General features: G+C 33.2%; 1 protein-coding gene across 1 annotated transcript in view; it reads right to left on the bottom strand.

Moving 5' to 3' along the window:
- Window positions 1-6,221: 6,221 nt before the first annotated feature.
- Window positions 6,222-20,135, bottom strand: part of LOC123676252 (facilitated trehalose transporter Tret1-like) — a 36,484-nt gene continuing 22,570 nt past the window's right edge. Inside the window, exons 3-5 of the mRNA XM_045612037.1 lie at window positions 10,324-10,456; window positions 9,094-9,279; window positions 6,222-7,848 (exon numbers count right to left, since the gene is read on the bottom strand). Coding sequence (XP_045467993.1) covers window positions 6,758-7,848; window positions 9,094-9,279; window positions 10,324-10,456 — 1,410 coding nt within the window. The 3' untranslated portion in view covers window positions 6,222-6,757. The remainder of the gene's footprint in view (window positions 7,849-9,093; window positions 9,280-10,323; window positions 10,457-20,135) is intronic.

The raw sequence follows: 20,135 nt of genomic DNA, 5'->3' as shown, positions 1-20,135 counted from the left end.
AAGTTGAAATGCAACAGAAGAATCTGAAACCTGAATTCAATTCATATAGTTCATAAGTTATTTATAAGAATTCAGTAGAGCACGTTTATTATTTAGTACATTCACATTTTCTAAATTATCTTTTCGATTTAAATCCATAAAAAATAATTACACATAATACATTTTTTCTTACCTAAAATAATTTCTATAAAAAATGTGGGCAGTCTCCCACACAAAATTTCTGAATATTAATTAACCCCACTTCACCGATCTTTCGCTCAGTACAAAATCCCAAACCCTCTATTTGTAAAGAACAATATCCTTATCAGAAATCATTTTGTTATGTTTGGTCTGTAGTGAATGTCAAAATGTAATCGTTGTTATTTATTTGTCAACCTTATTGTGATTCTGATTATGATATTGTTCTTTCACAAATAGATTGTGAATTTTGTTTAATAAAGTGTTTTTTTTTAAGATAGTAAAGTAAGTCCCAATGCTGCTGAATTCCAAATAATGTTGTAATTTTTTTTTATATTAGTATACCAAACTAATTTGTATTTTAAATGTATGTAAATTTCAGCCTCTAAAGAAGCCCATATAATGGGCGAAACGTCAATACAAAACAACAAAGACTTCTAAATTTGTCCTAGTGCCTATACCCACTAGTCCATAGAGCTGTTTGTCAACCTAGCTCATGAGTATGTAAGGATCTACTACAAATGTAGTGGTTTTATACATAATCAACCCAATTTTTCCTCAAGATCACATGTACAAAATGTACCTCCGAACATAATTTGAACAAGTTCCATTCTTAAATATGTAATGTAATGATGTATGTTCTCTAGAGAAATGATCGCAAGCAAGACGAGGCGGTGGAGTAGGTATTGCTTGCGATAAAATCGCAGTTGCTTGCTTTTTGCTCGGTCTTAAATCCATAGATATAGTAGGTATAAGACTTGGTCTCCTATTAATATTTCTTCTTCTTCTCAAACCACGACAGTAGTTAGTACTTCCGCTCTATTAATATCTCATGATTATCTGAGGTTCACAGATTATGACAAAACAACAACGTCAACAATAAATGAAGATGGTAATAGTGACTCGTTACAAGGGAATTGTTCAAAGCTTACATCTATAAATGAATAAAATATTACTAGTGCAGAAGAAGATTGGACCGAGTTTAGTAGAAAGAGGCAGAATAAACCTTCGAGAACCATCAGGAAAGTATCTCATGATACCAAAGCTTTTAACAGGGATTGTTCTATCCAAGGAACTGTACGAAGACGATGGATCTACGTAGGTCGAATAGCTGGCAAAGAAGCTTCGGAACCTAATATCGAATATCGAAATTTTGCTTTTAGCATTGGAGTTCCAAATGAAGATTTTGGAAAAAAGAACTTTATCCCCGAATTGAGCCTATACGCTTAGGAAAGAAAACTCCCCCCTCCGTCGGCTTTCTCACTCCCCGCTAGCAGGAAAATCCACTCAATCCCAGATATTTAAAATATCAGAAAAATGTCGAGAATGAAGAACTTTATTATTATTACTATCATAGGTAGGCATATGGCTGATTTGCATTATGAAACTGAAACTTTTGATGGTTTTTGTAGTTTGATCAGAAATTTATATATCATGTCATATATTTTTGAAAAGGAGGGATTTGATTTGTCATAGAAATTTTAATGGTTTACATCTGAAAAAACACAAGGTTGTGTTATGACTTCAAAACTAATTGCAATAAAAAACTAATTAAGGCACTAATGGATTTCAATGACAAAAAGGCCTCTAGAATATTTTTGTTTCATGTTCATAGCACCAGTAATGAAGACGTTATGAGAACTTTACATTTCACGCCATTTCCCAAATTTTCCTTATAACTTGAAAAGAGTTGAATTAACAAAAAAAAAAAAGAGAACCAGAAAGGAGAACTAAATATTAGTTGCCATTATATTGATTTGAAGTTATCGAAGTTAGCATGGAAACCATCATGAAATTTATAAATTGGACTATTATTCACCAAGTGGTAAATGGTTTCTTCTTCACCATTCTCACATTGTGAGCTATCAAAAGAATGCCATTTGAAGTGCGTACTATTACAACGACCATGACCAGTCCTAAGTCGATTTAAAATACACCAAATTTCTTTGGAAGATTGAAACCTAGAACTTTTCCTGAAGGATCAAAGAAAAGACTTCTGTTGAAGACAATACAAGAAATCCATTCCGAACGCCAAATTTCCTTGTCGCTTTCATTAGATTGAAGAAAGGTATATTAAGCCATAAAGGATTGCGTGACTTTAATCTAACAGTTGAAATTATGAGTTTTTCACCAAATTAATTCCCTTGCATTCTTTTTTTTTCTAGTTCAAATAAAGGATTCTGAGATATCCTCACTAGACAATGAATTTTGGGAACGCCATACGAATGGAAGGTTTTGAAAATACATATAGTGAGGTGATTTTTGAAGTATGCTAGTTTTAGACTTGATAATGTCTATTGGGACAACACATGAACAATTATTTGAAGAAGATTTGATTCTCTAGAGCTGCGTCGTACCCTCTTAGGAATATACAGGGTGTTTCCTAAACATGCGGCAAAAATTCAGGGGGTTGTTCCTTGGACTATTTTAAGCATGTTTTGTCCTTGGATGATTTTTGAAAAACCTCTTTGTTTCGAAGATACAGGGCGAACAACATTTTTCATATTTTTAAAATTAATAATAGTTTAAATAAAAATGCGTACCGCACTGTGTTTACTAAGTAGGTACAATTTATTTTTAAATTTGTTTAACAACATTCCAATTACTAAAAACGGCCAGTTTTTTGACTAAAAATTGCTAATACATCACAAAACGAATTAAAATGAAAACCGTGTTTAATCTGTATTCCTTTACCATCTGCACTTATCAATTTTTAGTCAAAAAACTGGCCGTTTTTAGTAATTGGAATGTTGTTAAACAAATTTAAAAATAAATTGTACCTACTTAGTAAACACAGTGCGGTACGCATTTTTATTTAAACTATTATTAATTTTAAAAATATGAAAAATGTTGTTCGCCCTGTATCTTCGAAACAAAGAGGTTTTTCAAAAATCATCCAAGGACAAAACATGCTTAAAATAGTCCAAGGAACAACCCCCTGAATTTTTGCCGCATGTTTAGGAAACACCCTGTATAATAATAATAGCACTTTATTGATTTAAATTCGTTACAAATGAACAGAAAAGCGAAACAACCCCAGGGCGAAGTTCAGATGGCATTCGATGATGCCTCTGTTCTGCCACTCAAACCCCTCACATTCGTTAATTGATAGTACTGATAGTAGAAATGGCTCTAGTTGAGCTTTGCCTAGTAGCCCAGTCATATTAGGGCTTTCACCTCGGAATGAAAGATAATAAGCTGCAAATTGGTATGAACCTTTGTTTTGTCATTCTAAATGTTGTCTCAAAAGTCACAATCGTTATCGTGTCCGCGTCTCAAGATATTCAAGGTCAAAGGTCACAAAAATAGGTTTTTCGCGAATATCTGGTTTCCTATCGGTTAAATGAGATTTGCATTTATTATAAAAGTTGTAGGCTATAAAATTCCCTACAACTTTTGTTTGAACTTTTTTTTCATACGACCAACCGTTTTGAAGGTAGAGCGCGAAGAGTGCACATCGTACAGTCATATACGGCCTAATGCAAGGTCAAGCGTGAGTTATGGTTATCAGTACGTTATGAAGTCAATTATTTACTTGGAAATTATAATTATTAAACAATGCCTATTATTTATGTACTAACTATTAATTATTTATATTTAATTAAAGTAAGTAACTTGATTATTTATATATAATTATTCATATTTAACTATTTAAGTATAAAATATTATTAATTCTGGATTATATATTTTAGTTTTATTTTAAGTTAAAATGATAGTAAGAGTATATATTTTTCACATATTTTTATTTATTATTAAATACGGCATAATATACATTTATCAAAATGTGAGTTCAAATATCAAAAGTATCTTTGTTGATTTTAATTGTAATGAAATTGGAAATGGAAGCTAATTATCTTCTTCTTCTTCGTCGTCTTCTTCTTCTTGTCGCTCAAAAATGTTCGATTCATTGTCATCATCCTCATTATCTGTCATGTTCATCTCCAAACCTTCCAGAATATCGGGATCATATGTATTTTCTTCATCGGGATTACTTGGATACAGTGAAGCGTTGAGGCAAGCTTGTCCGTTGCACTGGCCGCAAGCTAAAGAACATTGTAGCCATGATTTTCTGCATCCACAGCGGGAACCACAACCATTTTTGCAATTGCAAAATATTACGTTTAGTAGTTCGGCTGGTGCTGGAGGTAATAACGTTCGTATGGGCTCCAGGATTTCATTTTCAAGCATCCAGCCCCATTCTTGAGGTTCTAAGTCCTTCCCTAACCACGTTTGAATCTGGTAGTAGACACGTTTTATGTGTTGATGAGCTGCTACACTTGTTGGTGGAAGTGTTGACAGTTGTACAGGTTCATTTAGTTTTGTAAATTTGATGAATTGCGTGTAGCGGAAATGATCAATGTTGTCCTCAGATTTTGGAGCATTATATAATGCCAACAAGATGCGCACTCCATTTTCTAATAATGTTTGTTTTGGGCAGTTTTCTTGTTGAAATACTTCCACCAGTTTATCTAAATCAGGAATTTTTTCCAATGCTCTAGTAACAGTTTTTTTTCCTTTTTTAAATAGCGCAGAAGTCGTGTCACAGCCACTGAATGCGTGTAAAAATAAAATGTGCTTTTTAGTACGAGGATATTGGTCAAAACTTTTAGTAGTATATAAGTATTGAGAAATTTACGCGTTTTAAAGAAAAGATATATAATGTCGTGTTAACTTAAAATAAAACTAAAATATATAATCCAGAATTAATAATATTTTATACTTAAATAGTTAAATATGAATAATTATATAAAAATAATCAAGTTACTTACTTTAATTAAATATAAATAATTAATAGTTAGTACATAAATAATAGGCGTTGTTTAATAATTATAATTTCCAAGTAAATAATTGACTTTATAACGTACTGATAACCATAACTCACGCTTGACCTTGCATTAGGCCGTATATGACTGTACGATGTGCACTCTTCGCGCTCTACCTTCAAAACGGTTGGTCGTATGAAAAAAAAGTTTGAACAAAAGTTGTAGGGAATTTTATAGCCTACAACTTTTATAATGAATGCAAATCTCATTTAACCGATAGGAAGCCAGATATTCGCGAAAAACCGATTTTTGTGACTTTTGACCTTGAATATCTTGAGACGCGGACACGATAACGATTGTGACTTTTGAGACAACATTTAGAATGACAAAACAAAGGTTCATACCAATTTGCAGCTTATTATCTTTCATTCCGAGGTTGACCCCTTTTTTTACCTAATATGACTGGGCTATAGACCAGCTGTACAAAGTATAGATACGCCGTGCCGAGTGATTGTGAAGTACTTTGACAAACTTCAGTAGGTCAATATTCTAATATGAATTGCCCAAATAAATAAATGTCCCGAAACAAGATACAAAGTTTTAAATTTTTATTTTTGAAATTGGTTTATTGCAAATAACTTTCGAAATACTTTCCTTAATTAAACGAAAATTGTTATTGAGTGGTTTTTTGAGGTGTCGAAGTCGAACCTAATGTTATTATTGCTCTCATTTGAAGGGGGCGTCTCCTATTCCTCTTTTTCTTTTATGGAGATTTATAACTTTTTGAGTGTACTTCTTACATGTTTTTCAGTCAAATAATCATTTCCTCTATCTTATCTTAGTAAAAGTTATCCTTGTTACAAGTCGCTATAAGCGACTAGATATTTGTACTTGAAAATTTCAAGCCTGATAATCGATGCTTGTTGAACTTACTAACATTATTCTGCATTATTTGACGTTTAAGTAGGTAAGTTGTTTTGGTTTCTTTGTTGAAGGCGCCTCCTATTCTACTACTGTTTCCTCGTTTGAAGGGGTCATTATTTTCATACTTTACATCTTGTAATATATTGAAAATGAAGCGTTTTCGGGCATTAATTTTTTTTGGATAATTCATATTAGAATGAATTACTTCTTTAAGTTTGTCAATGTACTTTTGAATCATCCTGTATAACGACATTTTACCTTCCTTTCCCACAAATTAACGTAATTCGTTTTTTACTTCTTCATCGTATGTCGTAACTAGATGTATGTATAATAGAAAAACTAGATTTTTATTCAGAACTTTATTAAAAATTCAACTTATGATAATAAAAACATTAATTTAATGAAAATATAATTGCATCCAATATGAACGAACTTGAAAAGATGTTATATACAGATCACAAATTCACAGATATAAAAATGTTTTCACAGTTTGAGTTCGATTGTAAAAAATATATTCAGTATTCCATATTAAGAATAAATAATGAAAAACGTAAACATATTTTTCAATATGATTTCAGATCATTAAATTTGAAGAAAAATTGGAATATTGAATATATGATGTTCTTTTCAACAACGAAACTTTACGAGAATCTCATCTTGAGTACATACATGATTAAATATTTCATGTAGGTATTTGCAAAACATATTTTATCATATGAATTTTCTCAGATTTTACTCATCCTCATAGATGATATATCAGAAAATTTTCTTTGGAGATTATGAAATCACTGATAATTTGTTTGTCACCAGAACACAAAGAAACTACCCAAAATTCTCAAAGTGTTCGAAGATATCACATGTATTATAAAATACTCAATCTATAAATAATAAAATCACGTCGTTATCTTTATGGAGAAAATTTCTTTGGCCGTAGTCTCTCCGATCGTATGGTGCGGAAGGACGTAAGAATCCTTATTACTGTTCCCTCTGAAGTACTCCTCAATATCATCCAAACTTTTATCCTTTGTCTCTGGCAGTACAAACTTGCAAAAGATAACTGCAACGCATGATGCCACGAAAAAAGTGAATAAAGTGCCACTAAATCCAAGTAGATTTATTAGGTTTGGATAAATTTTCACAGAGATGAAAATGAAAGTCTGTCCGATACAAATCACGAAACCAGACATGATGGATCTAGCTCTGAGGGGAAAATATTCCCCAACTAGTATATAAGGTATGGGCAGCATCCCCACCATGCTGAAGAACACGTTGAAGATGACACTGACTAGTGGTAAATAAGCGAAGCGTTTCACTTCTCCTGAAAAAATCTCATAGTATCTAATATAAATCAGAAGCGGCAGCAGTGTGCAGGCCATTCCAAAGCTTGAAACCACACAAAGACTTCTCCTGGCGAATCTATTGATCAGCATGGCCGTCACAATGGACATGAAGAACCTGATGCCGCCGACAACGATAGAAGCCAAGAAATCATCCACTTGTAGATGTGTCTCTTTGAAAAAATTGACGGTGTAAAAAAGAATGCTGTATATACCAGACATCTCTTGGAGGAAGAAAAGGGTTACAAGGATCAAGAATGGTTTCACAGTCGCAGGGCAGCAGAAAACCTCTTTCCACGTCACCTGGGTGTTGTAGAACTCGCTGCTTTTAGACGTATGCTTCTCTACTTCCTCTTGGGCCTTGGCGTTACTACGTCTGAAGAAGAGATAGGCCTCGAAAATCTTTTTTGTATCCTTGCCTTTGACTAAGTGCGCCGGAGACTCAGGAAGGAAACTCATGGAGATCAAGGTGAAGACGCAAAAAAAGAGGCTGACAAGGGCGGTATATCTCCACTGGAAGAAGTAGCCCCAAATATAGGTCAAGAGGATACCAAAACTTGCACTTATGGGACCAAGAGCTTGAAGAACTCCTCTGCTCTCCGGTGTCGATATCTCCGATACGTAGGTATAGCTAGCCGATGCCATTCCTGAAAGAGATACAAGAATTTCTTTATTATAATCGAATTCTCCTATGAACTCCGGATAGAATTCCACACACTCGAAATTTTTAACTAACGATGATGATGATTTATTTTTTATCTCAACGAAATAAATTTAATTGAATATTATATTTGAACCCATTGTTATTTGTTTCAAACTGAATGATACTTTTCACGTTTTATGTATTTTGAAACTATTGGAGCATAATTTTGCGTTGAAAAATAACAGACCCCTGCAAAATTTCATGTTGATTGCGTAACCAGAAACATGGGAAATTTTGAAGAATATCGAAAAACAAAAACTCAATATTTCAAATCTGATCGAGATGAAATTGTATTTGTATATACAGCGTGATTTGCAGAGGCCGTTGATGAGAATATTCCGAAGAAAGTCTCGAGAAAAACAATCAAAATTTCAGATATAGTTACGTTTTTTTGGGAGAAATGAATTCTTGGAAAAAAAAACTTGGATTCGTTCGACTTTTGCTTTCATCGCAAATGATAAAACTTTCGTTTTTCAAATATAACACCCAGTTTTTTTATTCACTGCTTCAATCATTTGCATATTATTCTCAGAAAATTTGACTGTAATCTGAAAAAAATCTTCAATTTTTTACGCATAAGGCATTCCAATGTTGATAACTTTGAGATTTTTGCAATTTTCTAATTTTCTAGCTTCTATCAGAAGACATACCAATGCTTCAGACTTCTCCTCATTCAATTAAAAATTTCAATTGAACTTACAAGGTGTTACGATTTCAATTTCAAAGTCAGTCATGACAAAAACATCAAAACTCATTCTTTCCAAATGAGAACAATTGTTTATCAATCGAGTAGAATCTACGTCAAAAAATAGTGTATAAGTGTAATACAATCCACTATTCCAAAATGATTATTTCCCGAGATATAGGGCAAAATATTATTTTCTTTTAAAGAATGGTCTGATTCTCGTTTATATTATTTAAGTTTCATCTATTCTTCAAAAGTCATGGTGGAAAAACAAAGCTTGATATTTCAAGTGTTTATCTCGAGTCTTTTTTTGAAATATTCTTGCCAACGGTCTTCGTGAATTTCCCTGTATAGAATATCAATTCCATGCTTCGTCCAAAATTTTGTACAAATAGCTATAATAGAACCATAGAAACACATATACGAGTAGTTCTGTGTCTTTCAAGAGCGTAATTGGCGAAGCTCCTGACTAAGTGCTATCCTCATTTTGAAATGAATATATACCTGAAGCTATTCCAGTGATAATTCTCCCTAAGTATATCCATTTCAGTTCATTCGCTAATCCTATACAAAGCCAACCTATGAAGAAGGGAATTGTTGTTAACTGTATAGCCATCTTTCTTCCCATATACTCAGCCAACACTCCAGATGCTATTGAACCAAGAGGATTTGTTACGACTCCCAAACTAGCTGTGAAAAGAAAATAAGATAAAAACTGATGTCAATAAAAATTTTAATTAATTAATCGTTAAATCAATTGAAATCGTTATCATTCACTATATAATCAGGATTAATTCTGTTTCCATATCTAGGCTACGGCTCATTCCAATCTTGATGTAGGGTTCTGAGACATATTCTAACATATTTCTTCCTACTAGAAAGGTATTCACGAGTTTTTTCTTTCAAATAAAAAAAATGCTACTACATTTTTTCCTACTCTCATCCACATTCCACTTTGTACTTTCTATCTTTATTATCATCCCTCGTACGCTCCTTATAGAGTCTGTCTCCAAAAATGCATTTTTCAACAACTGACCAGAATACTCAACATCTTTCTTTCTCCTTCTGCTTCGTTATAAGCTTCGTCTATGAACTATTATAGCATATAAGTGCGATGAGGGTAGATTCTCTTTTCCACACTTTCCAAACTTTCCAACACTTTTCAATGACAAGTGTCCTAGTGGTTGATTGAAACAAGGACCACCGCTAAATGCGTATGTTTACCTTAATGTACTCTGTATATTTTTGCAACGTCCTACATTTGTGAGGCGTACTTTCAAATAAAGCCTTGAGTGAACGGAAATTATATTATATTGGGTGTTGGTCTTTTATATTTACCCATTTACTTCCTGATAGAGTTTTCTGGTTTATACATAATAACAGCGGAAGTGTTTTGTCATGGAATTCGATCGATTGTTGTTGCCGAAATAAAACGACAAACAAGAATAAATGTACGAATTGATTTCGATATTCTACTTCCGGAAAGACGGATTTGTTCAATCTACTTCCTTGAAAGCAATCGAAGAATATCGCATTAGAAATTAGTATCTGCAATTATAGTGAATATGTAGAATTGCTCAAGTAACTCACTTATCTAAAGAGTTCTCGATTGGATTGAGTCGTTCTCAACGTCCTTTGTATGCGATATGAAATATATTTCAGGAAATCATACAATATTCTTTCTCTCCTTAAGAGCATCTTTTTTAGGGATGAAAAATTTACTCAAGTACTTACCTAACCAGGAACTAACTTCTCTAGTTATGTTATATTGTGGTGAGGATTCAAGTTGTGGTATCAAGATGGCGCTGTAACCCTGACATATACCGATGGATACTGATACGGAGTGAGCACATATGGCAGCAAGGATCTGAAAAAAAATTATAAATCAGATAATCTTTCTCACTCTTCGAATACTGAATAGTATAGAAGTGGGTAATATATATATATATGTATACCCTCATTTAAGTAGAATATGGAATGTAGGTACAAAAGAACAGAAATATCGAAAATTTATTTATTTATGCCCAACAGAAAATCCAATTTACAAGAATAATTAAAAAAATCGAAAAATAATAAACAATAGACCGATATCAAATCAATGTAATGTTTTTTCAGAAAAATTCTTTTTTTGAAAAATTGATCTCAATAGCATTTGATGTTCTTATAGCTCTTTCAATTGGATTATTTATACCATAGCAAGTTGCATTGAAAGGAATTTTGAATAGATCACGATGTCTTAAAGATAAAGGGGTTTGTTTTGAGACCGATATGTTCGAATAAATATTTACAATCTGAATAGTTGTTTGAAATCTTATATATAAATATAACATCGCAATTTTTTCTCCTAGCTTTCAGTGATCTCTAAGATAAAAATCTATATACTTCTTCATGATTGATTGACAGAAACATTTGTTGAAACAAGAAATATCTAGTTTCACGAAAAATTTCAAAGGAAATTATGTATCGAGTGTCTCAGAATTCCTTAGAACTAAAAAAAAATAAATGATACATTTTCGGGCTCATTTTTTGAAAGAACTGATTTGGTGAAAACCACGACTTCATAAATACAATTGTTTTCAAGCTATAAGAAAATGAAACGGAAAGTTCTCATAACTTATTTATTAATGGTGCTATCAACATAAAATAAAACATTCTACAGGTACTTATTTCAGTACCTTTTTTTTCTAGCGTAAAGGTTTCCGAGATCCCGTCAGTAGGTGACGAATTTGGGACACCTTAAACAGTAGAATTCAGTTTCATTAATGTCTTCCTGGCATTTGTGTACACATATGTTCTATCCTGTTTATCTGGAGGTATAAAAATTACCCGTCTATAAAAACCTTTTGTGCTAGCAACCTTCTTAACATAAATGCAAATTATTAATTTTTTCATATCGGCTTACTCATTTTCCAATAGTTTTGCATCATAAGAATCAAGCATAAACAACAGTTATTATATCAGAGGGAAAATGACGAGGCAGTTTATATATTAGACTCATTTTCATATGAAATAAAAACAGAGAAAATTATTCAAGCAGGCATTTTTCTGCATAATCAAATTCGAAAATGAAGCTTTTTGGTAAGAGGTTCAGTTATCACAGTACGAATGTAGATTATGCAGACAAACATTCAAATGTTTAAAATTTCATGAGAGCAGGACTCTATTTTAGACTCTGCTCTATCTGATACTCAATGAAATTGAAATTTATGGAATAATCAATACGTTTACCTTAAAAAAAAATAATTAAACCTAGGAATTTGAATTTGAAATAATTCTAATATTCAGCATTATACATCGATTCTTACTTATTCTGAAACTGAAATTTTTTCAGTAAAAAACAGGCTTGAAATTCTTAGAAACTTTCTTTTGAAAGCATCAAACGCTAATTAAACAATCCCATAGATAACAGTGTGGTTGTTACAGCTTTCAAGTAATGAGTTTTTTCTGCTATTATCTACTTCATATTTGGTAGTGGATCATTTTATAACTGAAATCAAAATCGACACTGACAATTGGTAGTGAGCCCAGAGCAAAAGTAATATCAATTTCAATTTATATTTGGAGGAATACTATTATGTCTAGTGTTATTGGTTGGTTTTGTTACAATTTCATAACACCCTGTAGGCATGTCTGTAGTGAAGAAATAACATTCAGTTTATTAGAATTCTGATTACTTGTCTGTTTATTCATCTTTTCTAATTAACAAATTTTGAATCTACTACAAATTTTCTTCTATGTTTTATCTCTTATCACATATAATATCAATATAATATCAAAAAAAGTGGAAAAATTCGAAAAAAGCGTTAGGAAGTATTGAGCACTCGATTAATGTGCTTATTGTTCCCTTGAAGGCGATCTTCTTGAAATTCAACGCCCAAAGGCTCGCTCATAGATATTCGTGTATTTTATAATCTAAATTTGAACCCAGTCGGTTCTGTTATTAAATATTATATATGTTTTTCGATATTCTGCTTGAATTTTCTATGGTTCTAGTGACGCGGTCTACATGAAACATTGCATGAAGCTTATGATTGTTATTATACATCTATACAAATCATATATAAATCTGTCGTCACTCAAATATTATAGATTTCTTTCGATATTGGGTATTTCTTTTTCAATATTCTATTGTTCTGATGATGGAAAATTATTATTTTATATAAACACCCAAAATCTCAACATCGTCGAAGTGGTTAAAGTCATAGGGCTAGTAGCAAAACTATAATAATTCAAATACTAAATAATAATTCAGTAAAGCATAAAGTATTTAGACGCAACAAATGAAAAAAAATCAGTAAAGGGTAAAGAGGCTACACGTCAAGACTTCTAGTCCGCCTCTGCAAAAGATATGTTATGTAGAATACTCTGGTTAGATATCGGTTATTTTTGGTATCTCATTGCACTATTGAATGAAACGTTATTAACATTAAAATCGTTTTGTAACCATCATCTTCGGCAAATAAAACGGGCTCATTATGAAAAAAATCATAAGATTTGGTTTTATTGGGAATATAAAAGCCCACGATAAAATTCATCATTGAATGAATGAGGTTTGATAGTTGATTATGTAGGTACCCCTGGAATGAAGTAGTATGTATTTTCAATAAGGTTCATAAGGTTTTTCCTTAGACTATATCTAGTCTAAGAGTTTTTCGAATTTCTTGGAATAACTGCTCTATTTCCACTCGCCAAATTAAGTGGTGGTTCAGCCAATTCTAGAACAAGTTCAACTATTTTACTGATTATATCTTCGTCCTCATCAAAAATGAATAGAATAACTCTCATATCCATGACTAATGCTTCTAAAAGAAGTAGAATTAAAACAATAATGATACTGAAATTGAAATCTAAATTGTACCAGAAAATTTTCTCATTATAACATAACCTTCAAGGATTAACTATAAAACATCTTGTTTTTTTTTAAACATCAGGGCACTATCAAGAAAAATAGCAACCCGTCTAGCAGAGAATACTAACGTTACCAAACTGATACCAATTGGTAGCGGAGCTATTTGCGTTACAGACCTTTTATATGCTGAACCCTTGCTGAATCTTCACCAAGAATAGGTGAAGATTACGAAAGTGTTGACCATCATTAACTGCTTCAGAGTGCAGAGTAAAACTGTTGGTACTAACTGTCTGTTCAAAAACAGAGACAAAGTAATTGGCAAAAAAGTCGGCAGTAGTCTGAGGAGAAATCACCTGAACGCTATTGCATTTCATTTTAGGAGGGTAACCGAAATTTTTTCACGGTTTAGGAATTTGAAAACTTATTTAGAGTACAATAAAAGGTTCTCCTCAATGGAAGACAGATTCTTTCGAAAGTCCGCAGCAATGAGTCTTTTCGACGAAATTTACAATTTTCTGAATATCTATTAGGAAATTTAGAGTTGGTACCTACTGAGTACAAAATCACAGATAACATATTCATATAACTAGCGTTCATTAAAATTCGTGGTCAAGAGTGTTGTGGAGAAATATAGGAATAAGAGTGGATATTCTGTTATTACAAGTAGAACTCAGCTTGTATACCATATCACCAAACTTTGTTTACATACTTCGAATCTGGGAACTATATGTGGTACAAGCTAAGCGCTACTTGTAATCACAAAAAATCCACTTTCATTTCTCCACAGACTCTTGACCACGAATTTTAATGAACGCTCGTTACATTATAGAAATATTGAACATCTGTGTGACCTAGCAGTGAAATCCGACTTAATCCTGAAAGTTACAAATTAATAATATCATAATCAGCTTAATTGCATAATCTAACCAAACTTCTTACTTTTTTATTTAAAAGTATTTGTTCGCAAACCACGTACATTTTGATAAAAAACATTATGAGACTCAAAATCATTTTGCCGTGGAATAACACATGGACCAGAAGGTGATAATTTGAGTTTATTGACGAAAAATAAAGTTCATTGAATTATAACTTCTGGGCGGGACACTTGTTTTTCATCGAATAAAAAACAGTCAACACTTGAACGCAAGAGCGTACAATGAGTTATTAAAGCTTAGTACTAAAGGGTGTTTTTTTTTAGAGCTATAGAACTTTAAATTGCAATAAAACAACGATGGATTATTCGATTGACAAGAATATTATTTATCGGCAAGATAATCTTGTGGCATTACATTTTAAATATGATTTCTGGCATATGACCGCCACGGATGGCTCGGATGTAGTCCAATCTGGACGTCCAATTTTCGATGACTTTTTCCAACATTTGTGGCCGTATATCGGCAATAACACGGCGAATGTTGTCTTCCAAATGGTCAAGGGTTTGTGGCTTATCCGCATAGACCAATGACTTCACATAGCCTCACAGAAAGTAGTCTAGCGGTGTTAAATCACAAGATCTTGGAGGCCAATTCACAGGTCCAAAACGTGAAATTAGGCGGTCACCAAACGTTTCTTTCAATAAATCGATTGTGCCACGAGCTGTGTGACATGTTGCGCCGTCTTGTTGGAACCACAGCTCCTGGACATCATGGTTGTTCAATTCAGGAATGAAAAAGTTAGTAATCATGGCTCTATACCGATCACCATTGACTGTAACGTTCTGGCCATCATTGTTTTTGAAGAAGTACGGACCAATGATTCCACCTGCCCATAAAGTCAGTTTTTCTGGATGTAACGGTGTTTCGACATACACTTGAGAATTATCTCCACTCCAAATGCGGCAGTTTTGTTTGTTGACGTAGCCATTCAACCAGAAGTGCGCTTAATCGTTAATGGACGTCAGTGACGGCTCGTCAGGGTCGGCAGGGTCGGCCGGGCCGACCCAAAAATTATCGGGAAATAGAAAATAATTCTAGATATTCAATTCATTCAAACTCAATCGGAGTTATCGATTTCGATATCCAAATTCCCTCGGTAATGAATATTTCCACTCAGAACAGGAAAATATAGCTTATACCGGCCAATATTTTCTTTCGGACCCACCTAATATTCGATTTCCAAAGCATCCAGCGTTGTTATTCCCTTTCATAAATTGTAACAAACCACAATCGTAAATGGTTACTTTTCGTAACATCACCCCAAACAGGTTATTCCAGAATTGTACGTAACACCGTAACATTAGGTCTGAAATGTAACACAAATGTTACAATTATACAATTGCAACCCCTGGAATGTCACTGAAAGCATCTCATCACGTTAGGTCGGCCAAGAGCCGATGGCGGAACCAGCGCTACCGAGAGCGCTACGTAAAGGAAAAGATACTACGACATACGCCCAGAATACGACCACTCAATAGAACGGCACAACAACTCGATGTAAGGTCGCTTCCCAATACACAGGGTCGGCTGGCCGGTTATCGTATTGCAGAGCGTCAAGCAGCAACTTTTCACAGTTTATTTCAAATATTTGATAATTAAATGAATGGTTAATTTATGTATTTATTTATATTTTTATTAAATTATGAGACATTATGTCTTAATCAGAAAAGAACTCATTTATGCCGTTCGATAGTAGCTATTGATTTTCAGATCATGAAAATATAATTAATATATTCAAATGAATGGTTAATTATGGGATATTACATCTCAATAAGAAAAGAACTTATTTATGCCGTTCGATAGTAGTTAGGTATTGATTTTCTGATCATGAAAATATAATTAATATATTCCTAACTTCGAAAACATCCTGATTTCAAAAGTTCGAGGGAGAAAATTCGCGAGGAAATAAATAATTCTGCGTGCTTTTCTTGGGAAATAGACGAAACAACGGATGTTAAATGTTTTTGTCAGATGTCAGTAATTTTCCGCTTCGTTCGAGAAGGTAAAATATCCGAACGATTTTGGGGTTTTTTCGATGTTAGTAAAGGTCGAACCGCGAATGATATTTCAAAAAAAGATTACCCTCTAGCTCGGAAACTCATTGAAATTTCAAATCTCGCGCTGTAAAAACAATATTCGATAAGAGATAAGAATTAATTGAAGTTTTTGATCATATCAGCGACAATTCAGATGAATGGGATGATATTACAATACGTGAAGCTACCGGTCTGAGGAAAATGTTGAATGATTTCGAATTTTTGTTCATTCTCCAATTTTTTTAATTTGATTTTACATACACAGATCCCGTTTTTTCTATAATCCAGCATAAGTTATCAGATATAACTTATTGCAACGCCAGAATCACTTCTTTATTATCGACTCTGAAAAAATTTCGCACAGAAGATGAGTATTTCATTCGCTTATATTCAGAAGTAGAAAAACTCCCAGAAGTAATGCCACCGAGTGCTAGACGTCGAAAACGTAAAATAGATTCCGAAATTCAGCTCACGGATAATTCCTCAATGAAACGGCTTTTTTGTGAAATTCTGGATTTAATTATAACATTTCATCACTTCATTTTTTGGAACTAATGAATTTTAATAAATTTGATATATACGTTCGTAATTTTCCGGAGTGTGGCCGACCCACATCTCGAGGGCACGAGCCGTCACTGATGGACGTAGTGCTCGATACGTATTCCGCATAGAACCCTTATTTTCGAAACAAAATTGCACTATTTGCAAGTTTTGTTCAGGCGTGAGTCTTTTCATGATGAATTGCCAAACCAAACTGAGAATAAATCAATTGACAGCTGTTAAATCGGTCGCCATCTTGAACAGTAATGCCAACTTAAAGTTATATACCTCGAAAAAAAAAACACCATATAGTTAAATAAGCATTAAAGAATCTGCAAAATTCGAATTTCTATCGTTTTGAAAACTATTCTGGAATTGAAGATGTGATTGCAATGTGTTTATTCTTGCAGCATTAAAATCGTATGATTATCAAATAATTAATAAGTCTATTTCACCACATAAAACATAAAAATTAACACAATCTATTTCAATGGGCAGATGATGTGTTTTTCCAAAGAGTATTCTCTCACACCTACAATTGTTATGCACGCAAGTAACAAACGACATATTAATTTTTCGAAATTAAAAAAAAACGGAGGTATCTTTTGCGTGCGGCCTGGGATAATCGTATCTAGAATCCTCATTAACCAATGAAATGATATAATCACAATTTGAACATCAATTATATTTCCTACGAACGACCTCGACAATGAAACAATGTTGAAAATGATAGAAAATCATGTTTTTCATTAGGATATCCGGTTCGGGAAGTTCTAGAAGCTTCGTAAGTTCAGCAGAATTAATTCGATTCGATGAATAAGAAGCACGAATTTGATATATTCATATTTATTGATAAGTTATGATTGGTGTGTGGCTTTGAGCAGCAATTAGAGATGACCTACACGCCATTCGACTGGTGGTTTGCATTTTAAATATACTTGCTGCAGATAAACGATGCTATTTCCCCAGAAAAAAATATGATATTCTTAATATCATCTCTCATTGGTAACATACATTTGTTTTTAGTGATCATCTCAGTCCCTTCCTTTCAACAATTGGCACCAATTCCGATTATGAAACATTTTACTGCGTCAAAAAAGTGATGTCAATGAAACACGAAAAATGTAATACTTTTTCAAATTTATTACATTGCTTTCAGTCTCAAAAATAATACACGTACGCCTGCAGATAATCCCCTCATAAAAACTTTTTTCTCTATTTCAGTATCGTAATGAGTTCATTACAGTTCTAAAAACAGTGCTGTAATGAACTCATTACAGCATCGTTTTCAGTTATATTTTTCGTTTTGTGGTTGTGCCTACTGACTTTCAATCCTATCAAATTTCAACAAACGTCAATAATTGTCAATATAATATAATTTGGATAACTATAATGGAATGATTTGCAATACTATTTGCACTTTCTCTCAATTCTAGTGGTCTTAAATCGATTTCGTCAGACATAATTCACGAATAAAATGCGAAATTGTAAATTATTCCAAATTCTAAAGGTACGATTCATATTCAAATTCCGTAATATGTCAATTTTTGTAACAGTCACACCAGCTGCTAAGATACAATACAAAAGTCACTAGGAGATATTATCTGCATTTTTCATTGAATTTCGACTATATTTCACAAAACTTGACTAAAAAGAGAAAATATCGTCTAATACTCGTTGCAGAAGGTAATTCCAACACGAATGCGAAATTCGAAAACGAGCGACGAAGGAGCGAGTTTTCGAACGCAAGAGTGTTGGAATTACCTTCTGCAACTGAGCCCATTCTACAACTTGTTTTAGAATATACTATTTTATAGAGGCATTTTCAGAAATCGATATCACTTCTGACCGCTAATTTTTGTATGTCTTCTATAGTCAAAACTTCGGAGCATATAGTTGACTTTTGATGCAGATATTAAAAGTTGAGTGACGCCTCATTTGTTGTTGTTTGAAAAATGAATGAAAACGAGTTTCGTGTATTGAAAATGGGTCTTGCCGCAAATCGATGAAAACCATGGTCTAATTGAACCATTTGCGCTTTCAACTGTTTAATCCTCCAGATCAGACCTCCAGAGGTCACTAGCTTTTTAAAGAACCTCAAAAGAATGCTCCATGGAAATAAATTCAGCATTATCAATGAAGGATAAGACGAATCTTCCTACAGAAAAGGTATAGAAAAGTTATAGGAACCTTCACATATAGGTATCACTATTGAAGGTGAGTATGTTGACGAATTAATTCATTAATTTTTAAACTAATCTGTGACAATTGATTTCGACACAAGGCCATCATCAGGTCAGCTGAAATACAGAAATACGACAAACGATACAAAGTTTTCTGAAAACATATTTAAATAGTAATTTACGTAACAAGTCCGGAAAATAGGGTTTTTTTGGACGAATAGACAAAATTCCAGGACGAGCGTAAGCGAGTCCTGGAAGTCTGTGAGTCCAAAAAAACCATTTTCGGGCGTGTTGCGGACAATATTTTTTCGGCAACCATGTAAAATAACACTATCGCTGCTGCTTTCCATATTTTATTGTGACTGCGATCAAAAAACATGCAAATTTTTGACAACTAATTTCATATGAACTGTCAGCCGTTATCTCGGTTGCTATGGATTCTATGATTCTTTTCCGGCCTAGTCCGGGAAGTACGTACTTTCCGGACTAGGCCGGGAAATGCTACTTTCTCAGAGAAAAAGCGTCCGGGAAGTGAGCACTTCCCGGACGGTTGCCGAAAAAAAATATTTCTCAAAGAACATGATTGAACAGAAACAAAAACCAAAAGGTCACACCTATCGTCCAATGAAAATATGTATACTCATCGAGAACAATTTTTCGTTACAATCGTTATCGTAGTGCAAAATTCTGTTCCACTATTCTGGTATTTTCCAACGAATTATGTGAAATTTTCAGAGTAGCGGACTTTCTATACAGGTTGTCCTTGACTTGTACATATATTTCGACCGAAAATTTTTAAGGTCAAAAGAAACACTTTTTTCCTCTACTATTTTTTCCGATTCGTTCTTTTTCTCACCTTGTACACATATAACGGGCATGCTGGAGTTAATCGGACTTCGATGGAATTTTATGTTCGGAAAAGATTCATTACATCAATAAAAAATATATTCCGAAAATCATTTCCTTCGATTCCATTTCATTTGCGAGATATAACTGAAAATCA

Source organism: Harmonia axyridis, chromosome 3, assembly GCF_914767665.1.
Source record: "Harmonia axyridis chromosome 3, icHarAxyr1.1, whole genome shotgun sequence".
Taxonomy (NCBI): domain Eukaryota; kingdom Metazoa; phylum Arthropoda; class Insecta; order Coleoptera; family Coccinellidae; genus Harmonia; species Harmonia axyridis.
This window is presented reverse-complemented; position numbering and strand designations above follow the sequence as displayed.